The sequence below is a fragment of the Anopheles aquasalis genome, chromosome 2, assembly GCF_943734665.1.
Source record: "Anopheles aquasalis chromosome 2, idAnoAquaMG_Q_19, whole genome shotgun sequence".
Taxonomy (NCBI): Eukaryota; Metazoa; Arthropoda; class Insecta; order Diptera; family Culicidae; genus Anopheles; species Anopheles aquasalis.
The window spans coordinates 43,095,001-43,112,500 of NC_064877.1; the positions used below are offsets into that span (position 1 = coordinate 43,095,001).

Genomic DNA, 17,500 nt, shown 5'->3' on the forward strand with positions numbered 1-17,500 from the left:
TCTGGCTCCAACTGTCCTTCGTCTACGCCGGAACTCCATGACAGAGCAAAACTTTGGCCGTTAATTCCAATATCAACGCAATTATTTCCATCTCACCAAATGACACCTCTTCGCTTTCAATCTGTCGCTCCCAATAAGCCAGTCGTGGCCGCCCTGGTCCCCGGACGAGTGGCTGTACTCCAGACACCGGACCGTCCATTGTCGGATGAAAACAGATTTGTTTCGTCAGATTGCCCAAGTGACATTGCTGCCCTTCGTGCGCCTTCAGTTGCTTTTGGGGGTTTTTTTTCCTCCACTTTCACGGCCCTTGTTCTACTTGGTCTGGAATCAATTTTCCCTGCCCCTAACAATACACCTTGTCACGGAGGGTCCTGGGGTGGTGTTGGAATGCCCGTGACCGCCCGAAACCCCTACCCTCAACCCCTGAACCCAATGTGTCTCCATTTATTACTAAATCAAGTCAGACATTGCCGTCTAATTATGCTCCGGTCCGGTGCTCACCCCTCGGCGATGCCCAAGGATGGAAGGTGTAGCGAAGGAAGAGAGAGAGAGAGAGAGAGAGAGAGAGAGAGAGAGAGAGAGAGAGAGAGAGAGAGAGGAGATAAATCCAGCGATCAGCACAGTGAAAGCATGGAAACACGGAGGGGTGGAGGGGCCAACAACAACAGCAGCAACAGCGGACTCCAGCAGCACTCGAGCCAAACGTTGTTCGCTTTTTTCATTCGCCCGAAAATGTTTCTTTTCTGCTCGCCTTCATCAAGCAAAACAGCGAACGGTGGCTACGGCCACTGTCGGTTCCAGGAAAACGAAAGTCAACAGAGTGTCAGCCAAGGGTGGCCAGTTAGCCGGGGGTGACCCGGGGGGCCCAATGGTACGGTCACGAGCGGGCTTGAAGCTAAATTTTCCCTCGAGTTAAACGAAAGAATAGCGTTGGTTTTCCATGGCTCACAATTCCACACAAAAACACGGGCACGCACACATTCGGCGAAGACTTTAAAAGCTTTGCGCTCAGCCCGGTCAGCTGTGAGCGCTCCCGGATGGTGCTTTCCACACGCTGAGGCGCATAAATCGCTTGGGCTGCTTTCTCATTGTTTCGGTACAACGGCGGAACAACAATAATCGTTATTCTCCTGAACAGTGGAGGAGTCGTCGGTGTTTCTCCGTGACAAAGGCCACGCGAAGACGCGCCAGACGCGACCAGTGGCTGACTGTTGGTTTGGAACGTTAGCTTAGCTAAGCGTGTCTCCGAGTCGGAGCATCGGGCCTCCGGCCTCTGGCCTCGTCGGAAATGAACAGGAGACGGCAAGAAAGAAAGCGAGCAGCAGCAGCAGCAGCGTAGAATAGAAATAATGAAGCAAGTGTTTGTCACGCCGACCTTGCGTTTGGTGGCTTTTCGACGGCGGTTTCTGTCGGTTTTTTTTTCGTTTCGTGTTCGTCCCTCTTTGCATTTCATAGATTCTCCATTTCCATTCATTCGCCGATTCCGCTTTGCTTGTTAGAGAACCGGGCATTGCTGAACGTGGGCCACAGTGAGCGCTACGCACAAAGTGGTTGGAATATTTTCCCTACACTAAAGATACACTCGCATCAACGGCCTTTCGTCGTCGTCGTCGTCGTCGTCGTCGTCGTCGTCGTCGAATGTCACCAGATTGCTTGTAGTGTCGGCGAGAGAGAGGGCAGAGGAATCGCGAGGAATTTGGAACGGGCACGAGACAAATTTGCATTCCATTGAGTAAATTTTAATATTGAGCCAATTACGTGCCATTTTGAGCCTATATTGGGTTGAGTGGTTTCTTTCCTCTTTCCGTTTGGTGCGAGCCCGATTGGCGCTGGCACTCGCTTGCCGTTTGGCTGTTTTGGAGTGCTCTATTTGCTGGCAGCTAGTTAGGCTTTTTGAGCACCCGGAAGGGGGAGGGGGAGGAAAGAAAAGCGAGAGGATGATGATGGAAACGCGGTGTGAATTAGCTTCAGCTCCAGCGCCACTTAATAAGTGCGGCAAATGAGCAAATTGGGGCGCACGTTCGCGCGTGAAGGACACTCTTTTTCAATTTTATTTTCATTTCAACAAACACACATACAGACATATACATACAAACACACTGAGTCGTTTTGCGTTGATTGAAAAACTGCAATCAAGTGCAGAGCGCAGTTCTTTCACGATTCTTTGTGATTGTGTTGATAGCGAACGAATGACATTATGTGCAGTGGGAGACTTTGTTGTAATGAAGGTCAATGCGTTATATTAGAGTTTTATTTTGGCTTTCACATTATTTTTTTGGTTTTTATTTAGCATATAGTGAACGATATTTAAGGTATGAATAAGTGCAATAAACAGTGAACTTGTGTTCATTTGTTAGCTTAAGAGTTGGTCAAAAATATGTTATTTGATGAATGATTCAGTTTTGGATCCCTTTGTTTCAACATTTGTTTTTGTAAAAATGCACTCTATGTAGGTCTTGTTTTTTGGTTGTTGTACGAATTAAATGCTACATGTTGTTTAATTGTTTTTAAGCCGAAAAAGAGTTGGTTACGAGATTACTATAAAAAACGTAATAGTCCATTAATAATTATTCAACAAAATTAACATCAAATTTTCTGAAAATTCCATGGAGATACTTGATGAGTAAAGTGCAGATGATTTGTTTAAAAGCACGAAAAGAGCAAGCCATAAGTATCAAGGCTACAATTCTTCGACTTTGACAGTAAAAACGGTGGCTTCAGGAAAGTTGCTCGTAAGTTATGAGATGCACAAGATATCTTATGTTTCAAATGTATTACCCAATATTCATGAAAAGCTTTTTATTGATGTAGATATTAATACAAAGTTGCTGATAAATCTATTCTTACGAAATTGATTAAACAACTTTAGTCAGAAAAACTCCCAACTCTTGCCCATACTTCAAATCGAACCTGTACGGGCGATCCATCATCAAAAACCACCAAATATCAATTAGTAACTTATGCAAGTAGATTTTTCCGTTTGACGGCTTGTCAACCGCAAGAGACGAGAGTCGTGGGCCGTGCGTTCAACCTGAAACTAACTGTTAATCAACGACCACGTAAATTACCCCAGGATGCTTGGACCATCGGCTCGGTTTGGACGCTCAACACCACCACCAGCACCACCACCAAGGAGAAGCGTTGTCCCAAACTTTCTATATCAATTACGGGTCACATACGTTTATGAAGTCTCCTGGGCGCGAGACTCTCACGGTTCGGTCGGTAACACCCAGCCCAGTGGGAGTTTTGAGGTCAACTGCCAACCATTGACCCCCTCCCCCCCCCCCCCACCGTTCCAGTTCCCGCTCTCCTCGAAAACTGAATCATTTCTCATCGTTTCGATGGAAGATAACAAGGCCGGGGGGAGCAGAAGGAAGGAAGGCAACAAAAAAAACACAAAAATCACTCCCTCTCAAGCCACCCAACAAAATGGTCCTCTAATGGTCCACTGCCCCACGCGCACTCCGCACGGAGCTGGGACGGAACTTTTTCCATCGACAATCAACCTTCCGTGTCGCCGGTGTGCCCGAACGCCCGCACCAGGGGTCAAAGAGATCGGCCGGAACGAGACGGCTGGACTGGGGGCTGGCTGGGAAATAGGTGGCTGGAAAATATGTCCACCGTAAATTGAATGTGCGGTAAATGGTGGTGGTTTGAACAATTTATTCGCACACCGTCCAGCCAGTGGCAACAGTAAAAAAAACGGGGAGACAAGAGGGGGAGAGAGAGAGTGGTTTGTGGGAGGGAAGTTCAGATATTAAATTACTTTTAAACGGCCGTGGAAAGGTAGCCCACGACTGACCGGGCCCCGGTTCACATGGTTGGTTCATTTTCCTGGAATCATGGAGCGACTCCCAGGACTCTGTAGGTATCACATCACATACCAGCGTGGCCACGGAGCTATCAACTCCCTTTTGGACTCTCTATCTCCGTCTCTCTTTGGCTCGGTTTCACTCCTTCCCGTTGTTGTAATGTTTGTCCTCGTGGGGAACACTAACTAGCTTGAAACGAGATTGCACTCTGTCACCTCGGAGCTGTTGCTCCGATACCATCCGATGCACTGGCCCCACCGGTGATGTGTCCTGTGTCCCCCCGAGGGGCGAAGGGTCGTTTTGCTACCAATGGTGCAGCACTCCACTTCACTCGGTTCGCGGAACGCAAAAGGGCGAAAAAATCAACTTAAATTGCACATGAAAAGTTTCACTTCGAGGGCATTCTATTTGCTATACTCGGTGCGCCACGGTGTCATGGCCTTCGCCGTCGCCGCCGCCCGGGACCGGATCCATCCAGCGCTAATTATGCGCAAACTTGCTCCACGGGAAGGCAAGCTGTCAAAAAGACGGTCCACCAGCCGCCGCCAGCCAGTGGAGCGATTCGAGGAAGATGCTGTCGCTGCGCCTGGTGCTGCTGCTTACTTGCCATATTTAATTTATCGTCACTATCATCGTCACGAGCTTTATCGAAGCAGCAAAGGTGCCCGGGAACCGGGGGAGGGTGGGGTTGAATTATGCAACAGAATTGTGGGAAAATGTATGAAAATTCATTCTCGAAATTGAATTACGAGTATGTGCTGGAGAAGAGGCAGAACCATCGCTGGCGTTTGCCTTGCACAAGACGCTGGGCCCGGAGTGGGCCTTAGATGTCATGTAATGCACCAATCTGCGACGCGTTAGAGAAGCAATTTTCATGCTCAGTTAATAAGTTGTAGCACTCTCTCACTCTGTTAGCTCCAGTGTGAGTACATGGCACAAGCTTTTACGCCGTCACTCATAACATTGTCTTCAATTTACTTTGTTTCAGCCATTGTGCCTTTGAGCTAAGGAAAGTATTTCAATTGGTCTACCACAAAGTCTCGTTTGTCGTTGCAAACTTTAAGACTCTCCGTTCTTTCGCTATACGGTACTTGCTGAGGTGAAAGAGTCTAATGCTCGATGCTTAACAAAACTGTAGAAATCACGCTTCACGAGTTGAGTTTAGTATTCGTTTACGCGGAATGAACTCAGTGATGGTCGCTCGACTAGCTTCTGGAGGAACAAAATATTTTCCCCACTCTACTGTGCTTCAGTTGTTGGGTGGTTGGTGTAAAATGAACAATGAAGGTGGAAAAAGCGCTTCGTAAACCTTCAAGGAATAGACACTGGCGAGATAGGGCCCTTCAACCGTGCGAGGGATCTTCACATCCCCACAGCTCCGGAGTTGATGGTTGCACCCGGCTTGAGAACACAAATCAGGGAGCCAACATTACAGTCGTAGTGGGAACACTTCAACTTCGCCCCAAACCAAGGTCCACCGAGAGCAGCAACAATAACAACAACCGGAGTCGGGAGGCAACAACCGTCCGGAAAATCCCCGAGTAATTGCATAAGCATCAGCGAGCGCCGGGCAGCGAGACGGAGCCAGAGCTCTTCTCGGCTACACGATTATCGTTTTTGCTGCTGACGGTAGCGAACGAAAATGATTTACAACGTTGCACATTCGGCTGAAGCGTGGGAATGGGTGAGATGAGATGTGCTGGGAAAGGATGGCAGAATGGAAGAGGGAGAGTGTCCCGAGAAAGCGACGGCGGTTCTCGTGGGAATGTATCGCATTTTGGTGAACTGACAGAGTGCTGCCAGACAGTGTTGTGAACGTGCTCTTTGTTGGGGTTGGGATGTCGGGTTTCGCCGAGGAGCCGAGTGAGAATGAAATGTAATACATTAGCTACCGTTGCATACCTTGGGCCCTACTAATGAAGGAAAGTTGGTCGCTCCGCCCTCCCGAGAGTATCTTATCTATAGCGCTTTGCTTCGTCTTTATGTGAGCGTTCCAATCTGTTCTTGGTATTCATTATGATGCACACAACGCCCGACAGGATGCTCACATTTCATTTTGCTGTAACTTATCGATGCCAATCGGAGGTGGAGTTTGATGCAATTGAGTTGTCCGGAATGTGGGGTTTAACTTAGGATCTGTGATTGTATTGGGCAGTTCTATTGCTTCTTAGAAGAGCTACTGAGCGATGTTCAGATTGGTATTAAAGTTTTAAAGCATTAGTTTAATGTGCAGAGCTTTTTTCCTTCTTTGGTCGTTGGACTTTGGACGTGATGGAATATACAAATCTGCGTATCGAACTGTTTCAGTAGAAGTAAATATGGACCTATCTTAAGAAATATCTTAAGATTGGTCATTAGTTGTATATTCTATGTAATTTTATTCTCTGCTTATGTTGGAATTGGAAATTGTTTGAGATCCTTGGTTTATTTTAATTTTTTTAACAAAACCCTGAAAGTATGCAATTTTACCTGGCGCCTCCATCATCGGGTTTCGCTAACGGAGCTACATTTTTTAGTATTACCGACGCGGCGAGCAGTTCTGGAATTGCCTTGATCTCTATGTTTATTATTACTTTCTTGCTACTCATCCTCATTCCAAAATGTGTTTTTTGATACTTTATTAAAAAAAAGATTCCATGCCTTAGTACCTTTAGATACAAATGATCTTGCACATGAAGCCGCGCGCGATACTTTAATCATTCACTTCAATCATTCTCTTCAATCAAAATCTACCCAAATCTACCTCAGATACCGAACATTCCAGTAAACAAAGCTTAAGCTCGTGAGAACTTTATTGCTTTGCTTCAAGACGGGCTCCATCATGCAGAAAGGTATTGATGATTCCCCTAAAATACTGTAAACTGTGCGTTGCCAACACTTACCAAGTACCCCGCAGAAATGGGAGCAAGTATTTATTTACGTAACACTCCCAGGGGCAGTGGTAAAGTATGGCCACTTTATCTGCATATCCAGCCCCGGACCCACCGAACCGGATACCATCTTCAAACAGTCATCGAAGAGAAGTGATTCATCCCAGGGACCGGCACGGTTTATATTGCTTCTTAATCTCCGAAACGCAACGGAGGAAAACATTCCAATAAACCAATCGCGCGACACGGATCACCTCTCTCCCTCCTTCTCTCTCTCTCTCTCTCTTTCCCTGTGGCTCCGGCTAAGCTCCGGGCTTCGGGACGCACGATCCCCGATCGATACACTCAGTACACACCAGAAAGTCTCATAAAAAGTATCGGCAAGTTTATGATTTAGTGATAGGGATCCTGTTCTCCCATCCACAACACGGCCGGTACGCCTCACCCGGCCACGGTAAAGATTTTATGGGCGATAGGAGACTTCCGCGTGCGTTTGGTTGGTGAATCGCCAGATGGAATGCTCCCCAAGCCGTCCCTCTCCTTCGGTACCGGTTGGTTCCCGTACCGTGTGTTGACATAAAAATAGCCACCAATGATGTTCCTTGGCACCAACACATGCTGGTCGTGTGATCCACGCACACACACCCACATTACACACCCTCCGATCAGAGATGGGCCACTACAGTGCGCTTGTTTTGAAGCTACTAACTCGTAAAGAAGCGACATTTATGACTACATCACTTGCCTCCAACAATTCGATCCGGCTACGTCCTCCCATCGGAACTCATTGCATGAGGCGAACATGAAAAGCCTTGAGCTTGAGCGCCAAACGCCAAAGACAGCAACACATTCGCCACTTCCTTCCGGTGGCTTGCGGTATCCTGGTCCGATCATGCTGCCTCCCTGTTTTCCTGTATCTGTGTGCGTTTGTGTATGTGTAACGGTGTTGTTATCGAATCAGATCGATAAACATAAAAACGCAATAAATATCGCTCTGCTTCTGCTACGTTTAGTTTTTCTTATCCGTGACCGGACCGGCGTTTCGACTGCCGTTTTTTTTCTGTTTGGTCCCACGACTCAACGCACCATACGCAGCTCGGGCTGAGCTGGACAGAAGGAAGAGCGCCATCCCATTTCTATTCCTGGCCGCAGAAGCTAGTAGGATGAACGGGGGGGAATCAAACCATCAAGGCAAATAGGCTTCTAGGTTGCAAAGCAGAAGAAGAAGCAGCAGCTGGTGATACTGTGTCGCAATCGATCAGAGAGAAGGTCACCGGTCGGACCGGGAACGTATAATTCATGGTCCTGCCCTGCCAAGCTCTGAAGACGGGGACAACAAAATCCTTACCAGCCACAATCCTTTATTATTTACATCCATCCCGTTCATAATTTAGCTCCCTTGGCCATCACCGCAAGGTCTGCGTAGTGCCGAGCGATGGAATAGAACGGGATTCCGATCCTAACGCACGGTGCCCGTCTCTCCCAGGGGTACACTAAAAATTGATTCTCGTAGCGGCAGGATAGGAATAAAGTTTGATTAGGTTACGGTGTTCCCCCGGTGTGGAACCCATATCGGTGCGTTCGGAACCCCAAGCGAGCTACAGGTAGCTGGATCAGCATCCCGGACCTGATTTCATTGCTTCCCCCGGCGCTCTGCTACCGTTTCTGGTGGCTTATGAAAAATGGAACTAATTTTATTCTTTCTTTCTCTCTCTCTCTCTCTCTCTCTCTCTCTCTCTCTCTTTCCCTGACTCACACACAGGTATACACCTCGCACGAAGAGACGCGAACAACGACGGACAACCTCATCTCGAGCAGCCTGACGCTCCGGTTGCATCTTCAAAGCTCACACTTCGGATCGGGGCTGCTGCCGGGGCTCGGTGGTTCCGTTGGTGGGCCGGCCGGTGGAGCCCTGCTGCTACGGTGTACCGCCACCATCGGCAAGCTGTACGAACGGTACACGGAACTGGAATTGGGCGTTCCCCAGCGGGATCCCATACCGGCCAGAGGTACGTGTAGCCTCTCACCAGAGGATTATCTGACTCCAAGTCGTTTGTCGGATGCTATTTTTTTTTTGTTTCATTGCGGGCTTTTTACGGACCCAACACCGATTAACCTGACCTGGCAATGTCCGGGGGGATGTTGTCTGTTTTATTTGATGTTTTGTCCATTTTATCATCGTGTCTTGGGGTCGCCCGGTTTACGTGGAAAGGGCATCGTTGGGACAGGAACAAAAGGGGCTACTGAAAGGTAATCAAAAGGACATAAATGTAGTTGTGTGTTTTTGTCGAATCCCGACGAATCCTTCAGGTTGTTCTGGGCGGGGCCTTTTGGCGAAGGTGAATTGTAAAAAGGGGTTCCATCTTTTATTGTGCGGAGCTTGAGAGCGATGTCCGTAGCATCAACATTCGGCCAACGGTAGATAAGAGCATTCCAGCAGATCATCAGATGGATGCTGAAAGTGATGTTTGCTCACCCGTGGGCTTGGGCTGCATGATTTAAACATCAAATGATAATACCCTTAGCATCGGGTTTGTACGGCTCTGGTGAAATAGATTTCCATTGTCCTATGATGGCTTGGTCATTTCAACAGTTGCTGTATGGTATGGTAATTTATCGTACTGTACGACGTAACTAATGTGGTTTGAGTTGTTTTCGGAATCGTGTTTCTTTAGAAATCAATCAGCAATACAGGGAAACGAATCAGAAAGTTCGAGTACTTTTTATTGTTTATCTAAGATGCAACGCTTTTGCTCCAAGAAGTACGTAATGTAGTTTATATGGCTTCGTAAATTATTTTACATTTTCATAATGTACAATGCAGTTTAAAGCTGAGTCTGTCTATGCTTTTCTACGGTGAATCGAAACTGAACTGCCTTCGTATTTATCATTTTATACCATCTGGCAGCAAAATTATCAAGTGCAAGCCTAAGACAGCTTCCAAGCATTGCTTCTTATTAGCAACTATCTTATAACATATTTCTATCGGGAACAATACATCGGGCACAATATTATCGGGAACGATGAAACCATAAGTGTTAGAACAAAAGCGAAGCTCTAGCTAGTTTTGCATTTTTTATTTGCAACGATTATAGCTGGGAAATGTGATGATATGTTGCCATTCAGCATAACCACATAATCCTGATTAGAATACCACTCTGGGTTTATTATAATTTACTGCTTACCTTTGGGTCTTAATCAATTATGGGAAGTTACACCAAAGTCCACTGCTCAAGATGACGTAGATTGCGATGATTCATGAACAGGGAATTGATTTTGTTCCATGTAAAATTTTATTCCTATTTAAGTATTTAAAGGATTTGGCTGTTTAATATTTAAAAAATGTAACTTCAATAACCCCATAGTGAAAGCAACTTTTTATGAACACAAAGAGTTTCGCTTGTAGCGATGTACTGATGTTATAATTGACTACTGGTTAGTAATTCAAAAAGAATACTTAAGCGTATTGTGTTCACCACACCAACTTAATCATCCTCTTTCAATTCGTGTTGCTGCTAGATTCCACTGCAGACAGTTGCCGGTATTTTTTCTTCCTTTTTGCGATGTCTTAAACAACTCGTTTGTTGATTCAAAGAAATCACGATCACGACAAGACTGGTTGAAACAATTCCCTATCGTTCCCGGTTCGTTCCGTTTGCGCAGCGTTTGTCAAACAGTTGCTCCGGAAAAACAAATTCCTTCCCACGGATTCCACGTCCGGATTCCTTTGGCACAGCACAGAAAAACGCTACAAGATGTGCGAGCGAGCGAGCGAGCGAAAGTACAGATAGAGAAAAGGGAACACGGGAAAACTCAATCAAAGAACTACGGCGAGGACGAATAGTACGAATCGACGTGCACTATCTTGTGTAGCTTTGATTAATGGCCTTGCCACCATTAGGAAACGCTGTGTCGCTTCGTTAGAATCGACTTCGCACGGCCACCATTCGCCATCGCTCTCGCTCTCGCTCTCTCGCACCATCTCTCCCATTCCGCAGGGAAAGGAATGTGTCCCAGGAGCTTCATCAGTGGCCGCTGGTGGGCTGAAATTGGCCCAAAAGCTAATCAACAGATGTTTTTCCCGTCACGGCCGAGTAGCCGGTGGCCACACTTAGTCCCTTTGGCTTTGACTACTTTAGTGCTTTCTACTACACTCGCTGGTCCGTCGCATGACGTCGCCCGACTCCGACTACGACTCCGTCTCCGACTCTTCCGGCTTCTTAAGATCTGGCGGAAGAAATTGATTTATCATGCCTTTACGAATAGCAGGAGCAGCAGCCGTGAGCCAGGAAGGAAGCAAGGAAGAATGATCAAACGGACATTTGGGGCCAATTGGAGTGGATTATATTAGTTCCGCTTGGGCCCTTTCGATGGGGCGCCCGTTGGACTCTGCCCATCCTGCCCGGAAAAAAGTTACAACCTCATCACGATGACTGCGCCGATCGGAACAGGCGGCCGCTACCTCCGTGCGGTTGCTGCGTGCGGATGGCACAATGCGGCGACGGTGAGAGAAGTGGAAATAACTGCACGAGAGGGGGCAGCTATGCGGTTCAACCCCCGGGATGCTGGACAATGGCAATGGTGGAGACCACGGTGTCCATTTTGGGCCAGCCCAAAGCTCGCTCCCACGCACACACTCTTAATCAACCGAATAACGCTTTTCCGACAATCTGATTAGGATGATTTGGCGCTTCGTTGGCCGGTTTCCGGGGAAGGGCGGTGGGGGAGGGTCATGTCCACAACATCGGACATACGATGAGCCCCCTTTTTCCGCCCGTTGTTTCGAGTATTTTTCTGGCCGCCGTATTTTTTTCTCGGGGCCGTCGCTAACCCGGATTGGCATTGTTCTTCTCTCTCGCGAGCTCCTTCGTGACTTTTGGGACGCATTTGATCTTTCGTGCCTTTTCTGTGCGTCCTTTCCGACGAGGAGGATCGAGAGAAGGAATGTTCGCCACCAGGTCACGGGTCCGTGCCCCTTGGCTTTGCTTTTGTCTCTTGTGTCCCTGCACGGTAGAACCTTGTGGATCCCTTCTCTGAACCGGGTTCATTGTGTACGAGAATTGAGCACCGGGCGGAAGGAAGTCATCGGTTGCGCTTCGTTGCCAATCCAAGGCGAGGGGCCGCTGGAGGAGTCTAAATTTAAATCAAAGCCAAACCTGTAGCCAAACGTGGTTAGTGAGGCGGATCGAAGGTTTTTCGTTTGTGGACTGATGTCCATCGTTTTTGGTGCTGGGTTGATGATTAGAAAGATGATTAAAGGATAGATAAATGTGTCAAGCCAGTGTATTCTTCACATTCATTCGCGGAGAAATGGCTTTGTTTAACAAACTGAAAAAGAAACAAAACCGAAAAAGGACTGTTTTTCGCAACACGCAAAAGGGAGATAAAAAGAGAAAAGGGCTTGTGTAGGGTTTGAAATGAATCTTCAAAGAGAGTTTAATTGATTAATCGTAGCATCACCATTCGGTACACTGGGATCAGCTTTCATTTATCTTGGCTATCGGATATCGGTACGTATTGGGAGAGGGTTCTATCTGGGGCACGGTTCAGTGATAATGCGTTGACCATCGAGAAGGGATTATTGAAGCGAACAGGATCAGTGAAGGTTAAACTGGTGAATAGCGGTATGGCTTAGCAAATGATTCAAGCTAAGTCCTGTTCTTTTTCGTATTTTGGCATGCAGACATGTATTTAAAAAAAAAAGGAATATTCAGTTTAATTTATATCTCCTACGATCAGTTGTTGGGAAAGGGTTGGGAATTTTTTCAATCAAGTATTAGAGTTGTGCAAGCAACGTTTACCTTTTTGGTTTGTGTTATTTAAATTGATAGCATAATAACTGTTCATTCAAAATAAACACAACATGTTTATGAATTGTTAACAAATTTTCCGTTCTCTTCTTTTCATTCCCACAGTGACATCATCTAGTGCCACCAGGATACTGCCAGGCATCGTTGGAGGGCTCGCTGGCAGCTTAACCGGTTGGTTGCTGATCGCAATCACTCTCATGACGCTCGCACAGGCGATGATCCACAATCCAGCTCTGGACCTTCTGACCACCACCAGTCACAGCTCGATCCTTCAAAGATAGTTTGCTAACCGAACGACCGTAATGCAGTGTCGCTGTGAGCGCTAGACAGGCTGAGATAAGGATGCTGGATTCCCTGATTCCGCTGATCATGGGATGAGCGTAATCCCTATTTGGCCACAATCATTGCTACACTTTCATTACGCACTCGACTGCTACTAGCAATGCTACTGAGGGTTTTTACAAGCACACTTACCGACACACAGACACGCAAGAACAGACACAAATACACACATCACAAACGGAGCTTACTGAAAGTATTGGCGGCAGCAGCAACAGTTATTGCAGTAATCGAAAATGCGTGAAATGCGGTTTGTGTTGATATTGATACCAGCCACCCTTTTCCCCCTCACCACCCACAAAAAAACCTTCTCTCCCACGACATACTTTGCCGTGAAATTGCCAGAAACCCAAACATAATGTTAATGATGTAATGTAAACCGATAGGGGTGAGGTGGTAGCAACCAATCGTGTCGATGGTTCCATGGGATAATTATGATCATTATTAGGATGATACTGATGTGGCCGATGATGCTGATGATGGTGATGAGTGTGGTGCAGCAGGTTTCTGGCAAACGTTATTTACCGGTTTGGGAACGGTTAAGGGGATTGCGCGACTCCCGCTCCAGCGCGAATCCAGTGTCGATGCAATTGACGCTCTTGTCGCTGGAACATCATTTGCACCCTGTCTAATCAATCGAAACGACTCCATCACCGTTATGCAAAGAGTAATTCCGAACATCCAATAAATACGCAAAACACTCTCGCCGCTGATGCTCCCAGCATACGCAGAACGCTTTGCTCACCGGTGCAAAAGTTCATCACATCGGTTTGGCGTTTGATGTTCACTCAGCGATCCCCGCCCAAATAAAAAAAAATGGAGTCAATGCATCAACATCTCCCCGGTTGATGCATTTTAAAAAGGACGATCTAACGATACCGCGCCGGAAAAATAATTAGCTACGAAAATGGAATACAAACATGGCAATGGTGTAATGGCATCAGCGTGCCAGCTCCGGTATTGCAATCGGTATGCAAATCGTGGGCCCACAAGTGGTATTGGAAAACGTTTCGCTTCTAGCGTTGATGGCAATTATTGTGACCATTCGTCGTAGCGTCGTTTGCATTCGCTAAATGTTGTCATTATGAAAAGAAGGTCCTCTCAAGTCTCTATTGAGCTCGAAATATTCTGCGCCAAAATGCGCCCCAAGTAGGAGTTCAATCAGTGGTGCACTCCGTCGATACACGTCGATAGATTCTCGTGTTGTGATAGGATCTCCCAAAGAGGAGCTGCAGTAACTAGTTCTCTGCTGCTGCAGCAGCACTTGGTGCAATCAAGTCGAGCGAACCGAGGCACCACCACCATCGAACTGATGATGATGATGATGCTGCTCCGGATACTCTGCCATGATGCTAGTGCACAGTGCGAGATCACGGAGGACGAGGTCCCGCGAACCGGTGCCAGTGTGGAGGGAAAATTTAATTGAAAATGAATAAATGAAGTTATGCTTGCCTTGGTGCGCTTTCTTTTGATGTTTCGATTACCATCGCACCGGACTGGTGGCACGAAAAAGAACCGATAAACGGGTAAAAAACCAGCGAATGCTGCACGAAACGGAACGGAACGGAACTGTAATGCGAGGGAATGATCGTCACAGATGAACGGTTTCCACGACCGTTTTGAACCTCAAATTGGATCCCTCTTTTTTGCTTTGCTGCACTGCTTGTCCACATTCCGTTTAACATTTAATGGGCACCCCATCAGTGTTTGGAGAGCAAAATTGAACTCTGTTAATGTCCGTGCCATGTGATAGGCATCGATCCCACATGGAAAGGCTCCACGATCGGCACGTGGCACTTGAGCTACCGAACGGAATTGATAGCCCCCCGGGGGGGTTTTGGTACGTGCTGGAGGGAGCGTGTAAACATTGGATTTGAAATCAACGCCGAGCTTAATTACGATCGAATCATGCCTTAAGCATTTTGCGTATCCTTTCGCTTCACGTGTTAACCAATGAAAAGCAACAACCGAAGCGGCACGTAAAGTGAAATGTTTCAATTTAATAAGCTAGTTACTGGAACGGCATTACCTCTGCGATGCAATGCTGCATTCTGAGTCAACAAAAGCACAAATTTGAGTGGTTCTTTAATGCCTGCGCCGGCACCTGTACAGCAGGAGCGCTGCTTTAAGATAACAAATTCCACCTTTTTGGGGCCATCACGCGCTCACGATCTGCTTCAATTTGCGTAAAGTAGCGATGGATGGATCCGTGGTGCCCCCCCGGGTGTAGGGGGTGCATAAAGCACCATTTGTGGCCTCCATGCAGGCGCGCGTTGGGAGCGAAACTTGACAAAAATGCAAAAAAGGCACCGAAAGGGACCACGTGCCACCTTTCCATTTGGGTGTTTCGGGTGATGGAAAGGATGGAAGGGATGGCAAATGGCATGCATCGTCGTCGTCGTCGTCGTCGTGGTCGTGGTCGTCGTTGTTGGTGGAAAATAGCCCCCGGGGGTGGGAAATTGTTTCCAGCTCGTTGGCCAACGCATGTGACTTGCAAATCAAGGCCCTATGGCTCCGGGAGGGGGCGGTATCGCATCCGTCAACCCTTTTTGGCACCCTTTTCATAGGGGAGGGGGTAAAGGGGAAGCCAGGGTCAACCGTTTGTTGTTTATTGCGTCGGATAAATTGATTAATATCAATTGGCAGGACGAAAATAAATCGTCAAGGTTGTTGTGGTGTGGCGTTCGGTGATCGATGACTTTCGCGTCGCGGTTTGCTCCGCTTGATGGTAGCCGTCTGATGGAGTACCGTGGCATCAATTTGCGTGGAGAACGAGTTCCGCTGGCAGGCTGGCTCCGGTAGCTTGTTTATGAAACTAATGACACACAGTGTGTCAGTGCACCGTGCCGTGCTGTGCTGTGCCCGCTAGCCTAGCGTTCCAAACGCGATGATGAGTCGGTTGGGCAATTGGACAGAAAATCAATTATCCGTTCATTAGTTACTGGTCGGCGATTGATTCGGTCCGGGATGCTAGCGGTATGTGCGATGCGATCGGCCAGGAAGTCGCGTCATGATATTGGCTCATAATTAATTTTAAATTTATTTATCGGGCTCCAGTGCGTGGAGACACGTTACGGGGGAATTGGGAGATGTCACTGCATCGATACGGTTCACTGGCTCGCGCCGGCAATCAACGCATTGACTCATGCGATCGCCAATACCCGAGTGTTCCCTGAAATCGAACCTAAAAGGGAGCCAGGTGCAGGTGCAACACACCCATGCAGCATCATCTGAAGGAGGGTAGGGAAAAAAGGAAATGAAATGGTGAGATAGAGAGAGAGAGAGAGAGAGAGAGAACGGTAGAATTAGAGGTACAACTTGAACATAACGATAAATAGATGATTCTGTGTATATAGCTGTTACGGATAAGTGCTTGAGGAAATGGTGGAAATGAAACCGGCGCGCCCTGAATCCCTGGAAAGCGCGGGAGAAATAAAGGAAAAGAGCGAGAAGGAAACACTTAAGCTATCAGCAGCAGCGGCATGGTGCACGGCCAGCCCTTTACGCGTTTTCGTTTTTATTTTTTATTCCAACTTTTGAATCCCAAAAACCCTCCTCTTGCAGCGGGAAAGCATCAATCACGCTTTGCGTTTCGATTCCATTCCCTTCGGTGTAGGAGGTACGCATCGTGTCACACGTCAACAGAGGCCCCCCTGGTGCCCCTTTCTTCAGGCCGCTGTACCGAACGATGACGCTGCTAGGATCCATTTGCCGCCAGTGAGTGAATGAAGATGGATGGAATTGAGAGCCCAGGTTATATATATACATATATGAAACTCTAATCCCCAATTTGTTAATGTAATTAGCTAAGTGCAAGGAGAAGAGCAAGTGGCAAACTGAAAGATGGATGGAGCGATGGAAAAATGCATTAAGAAAACCCCAAACCACAAAACCGCTCGCATATGGAGAACGCAAAATTAAACTAATCTAAACTTTCAGCCATGTTTCGGGGGCAGGCAGAGGTGGGTGTTGTGCTGAAAGACAGCCACAAAACAGTGAAATGTTGATTCTAGACCCCGATGATGTAGTTGAGTGCAGCGAAAACACGAAAACAAACCAAATTACAATGAAAGAACAAAGCCAACAGTTGATAGCAGCAAATCATACAAAACATAACAGCAGACAGCATAAACCACACAGACATACACGGAGACAGGCGGTGGCGGCGGTGGGAAAATAGGAAAACCGTAATATAATCAAAGATGAATGATGAGAATCATAAACGGAAAATCCGGAAAAAGGAGAAGAAAAAAAAACAATCCGTGGAATCATGAATACGTTAGGTGGCTTTTTTGTATAGACACAGAGGGTAGGACATAAGTGAACGAGATTGATAAAAGAAGAAGAAAAAAAAACACACACGATAAAGAGAAAAAGAAGAGAAAAGAATAGAAGAAAAAAGAGAAATTAAACGGAACGAGCGAGCGAGAAAAGAGAGTGAGAGAGAGAGAGTGCGATGGAGATGTGCATGCTGCAAATACGATTCAAGTGTCTAAAGTGAAAAATGAAAATTCTGTAATCCGCAGCGCGCAATGACGCAATGGCTCGATGCGCTATACTCCAAAACGAGTGACAAACAGTGTGGCGGATCGGTGGCGTAGCGTAGGCAGCGTTGTAGTCGATGCTTGTCGCGCAGAAGGACGTGTGGGCGAGGTGAGGTATTTGGATA

At 47.1% G+C, this 17,500-nt stretch overlaps 1 protein-coding gene across 1 annotated transcript in view; it reads left to right on the plus strand.

The window, feature by feature from the left end:
- Positions 1-17,500, plus strand: part of LOC126569815 (uncharacterized) — a 141,349-nt gene that overhangs the window by 123,730 nt on the left and 119 nt on the right. The window contains exons 6-7 of the mRNA XM_050227189.1: positions 8,445-8,691; positions 12,598-17,500. The exon at positions 12,598-17,500 is cut by the window's right edge and continues 119 nt beyond it. Of these exons, the coding sequence (XP_050083146.1) occupies positions 8,445-8,691; positions 12,598-12,773 (423 nt within the window). The 3' untranslated portion in view covers positions 12,774-17,500. The remainder of the gene's footprint in view (positions 1-8,444; positions 8,692-12,597) is intronic.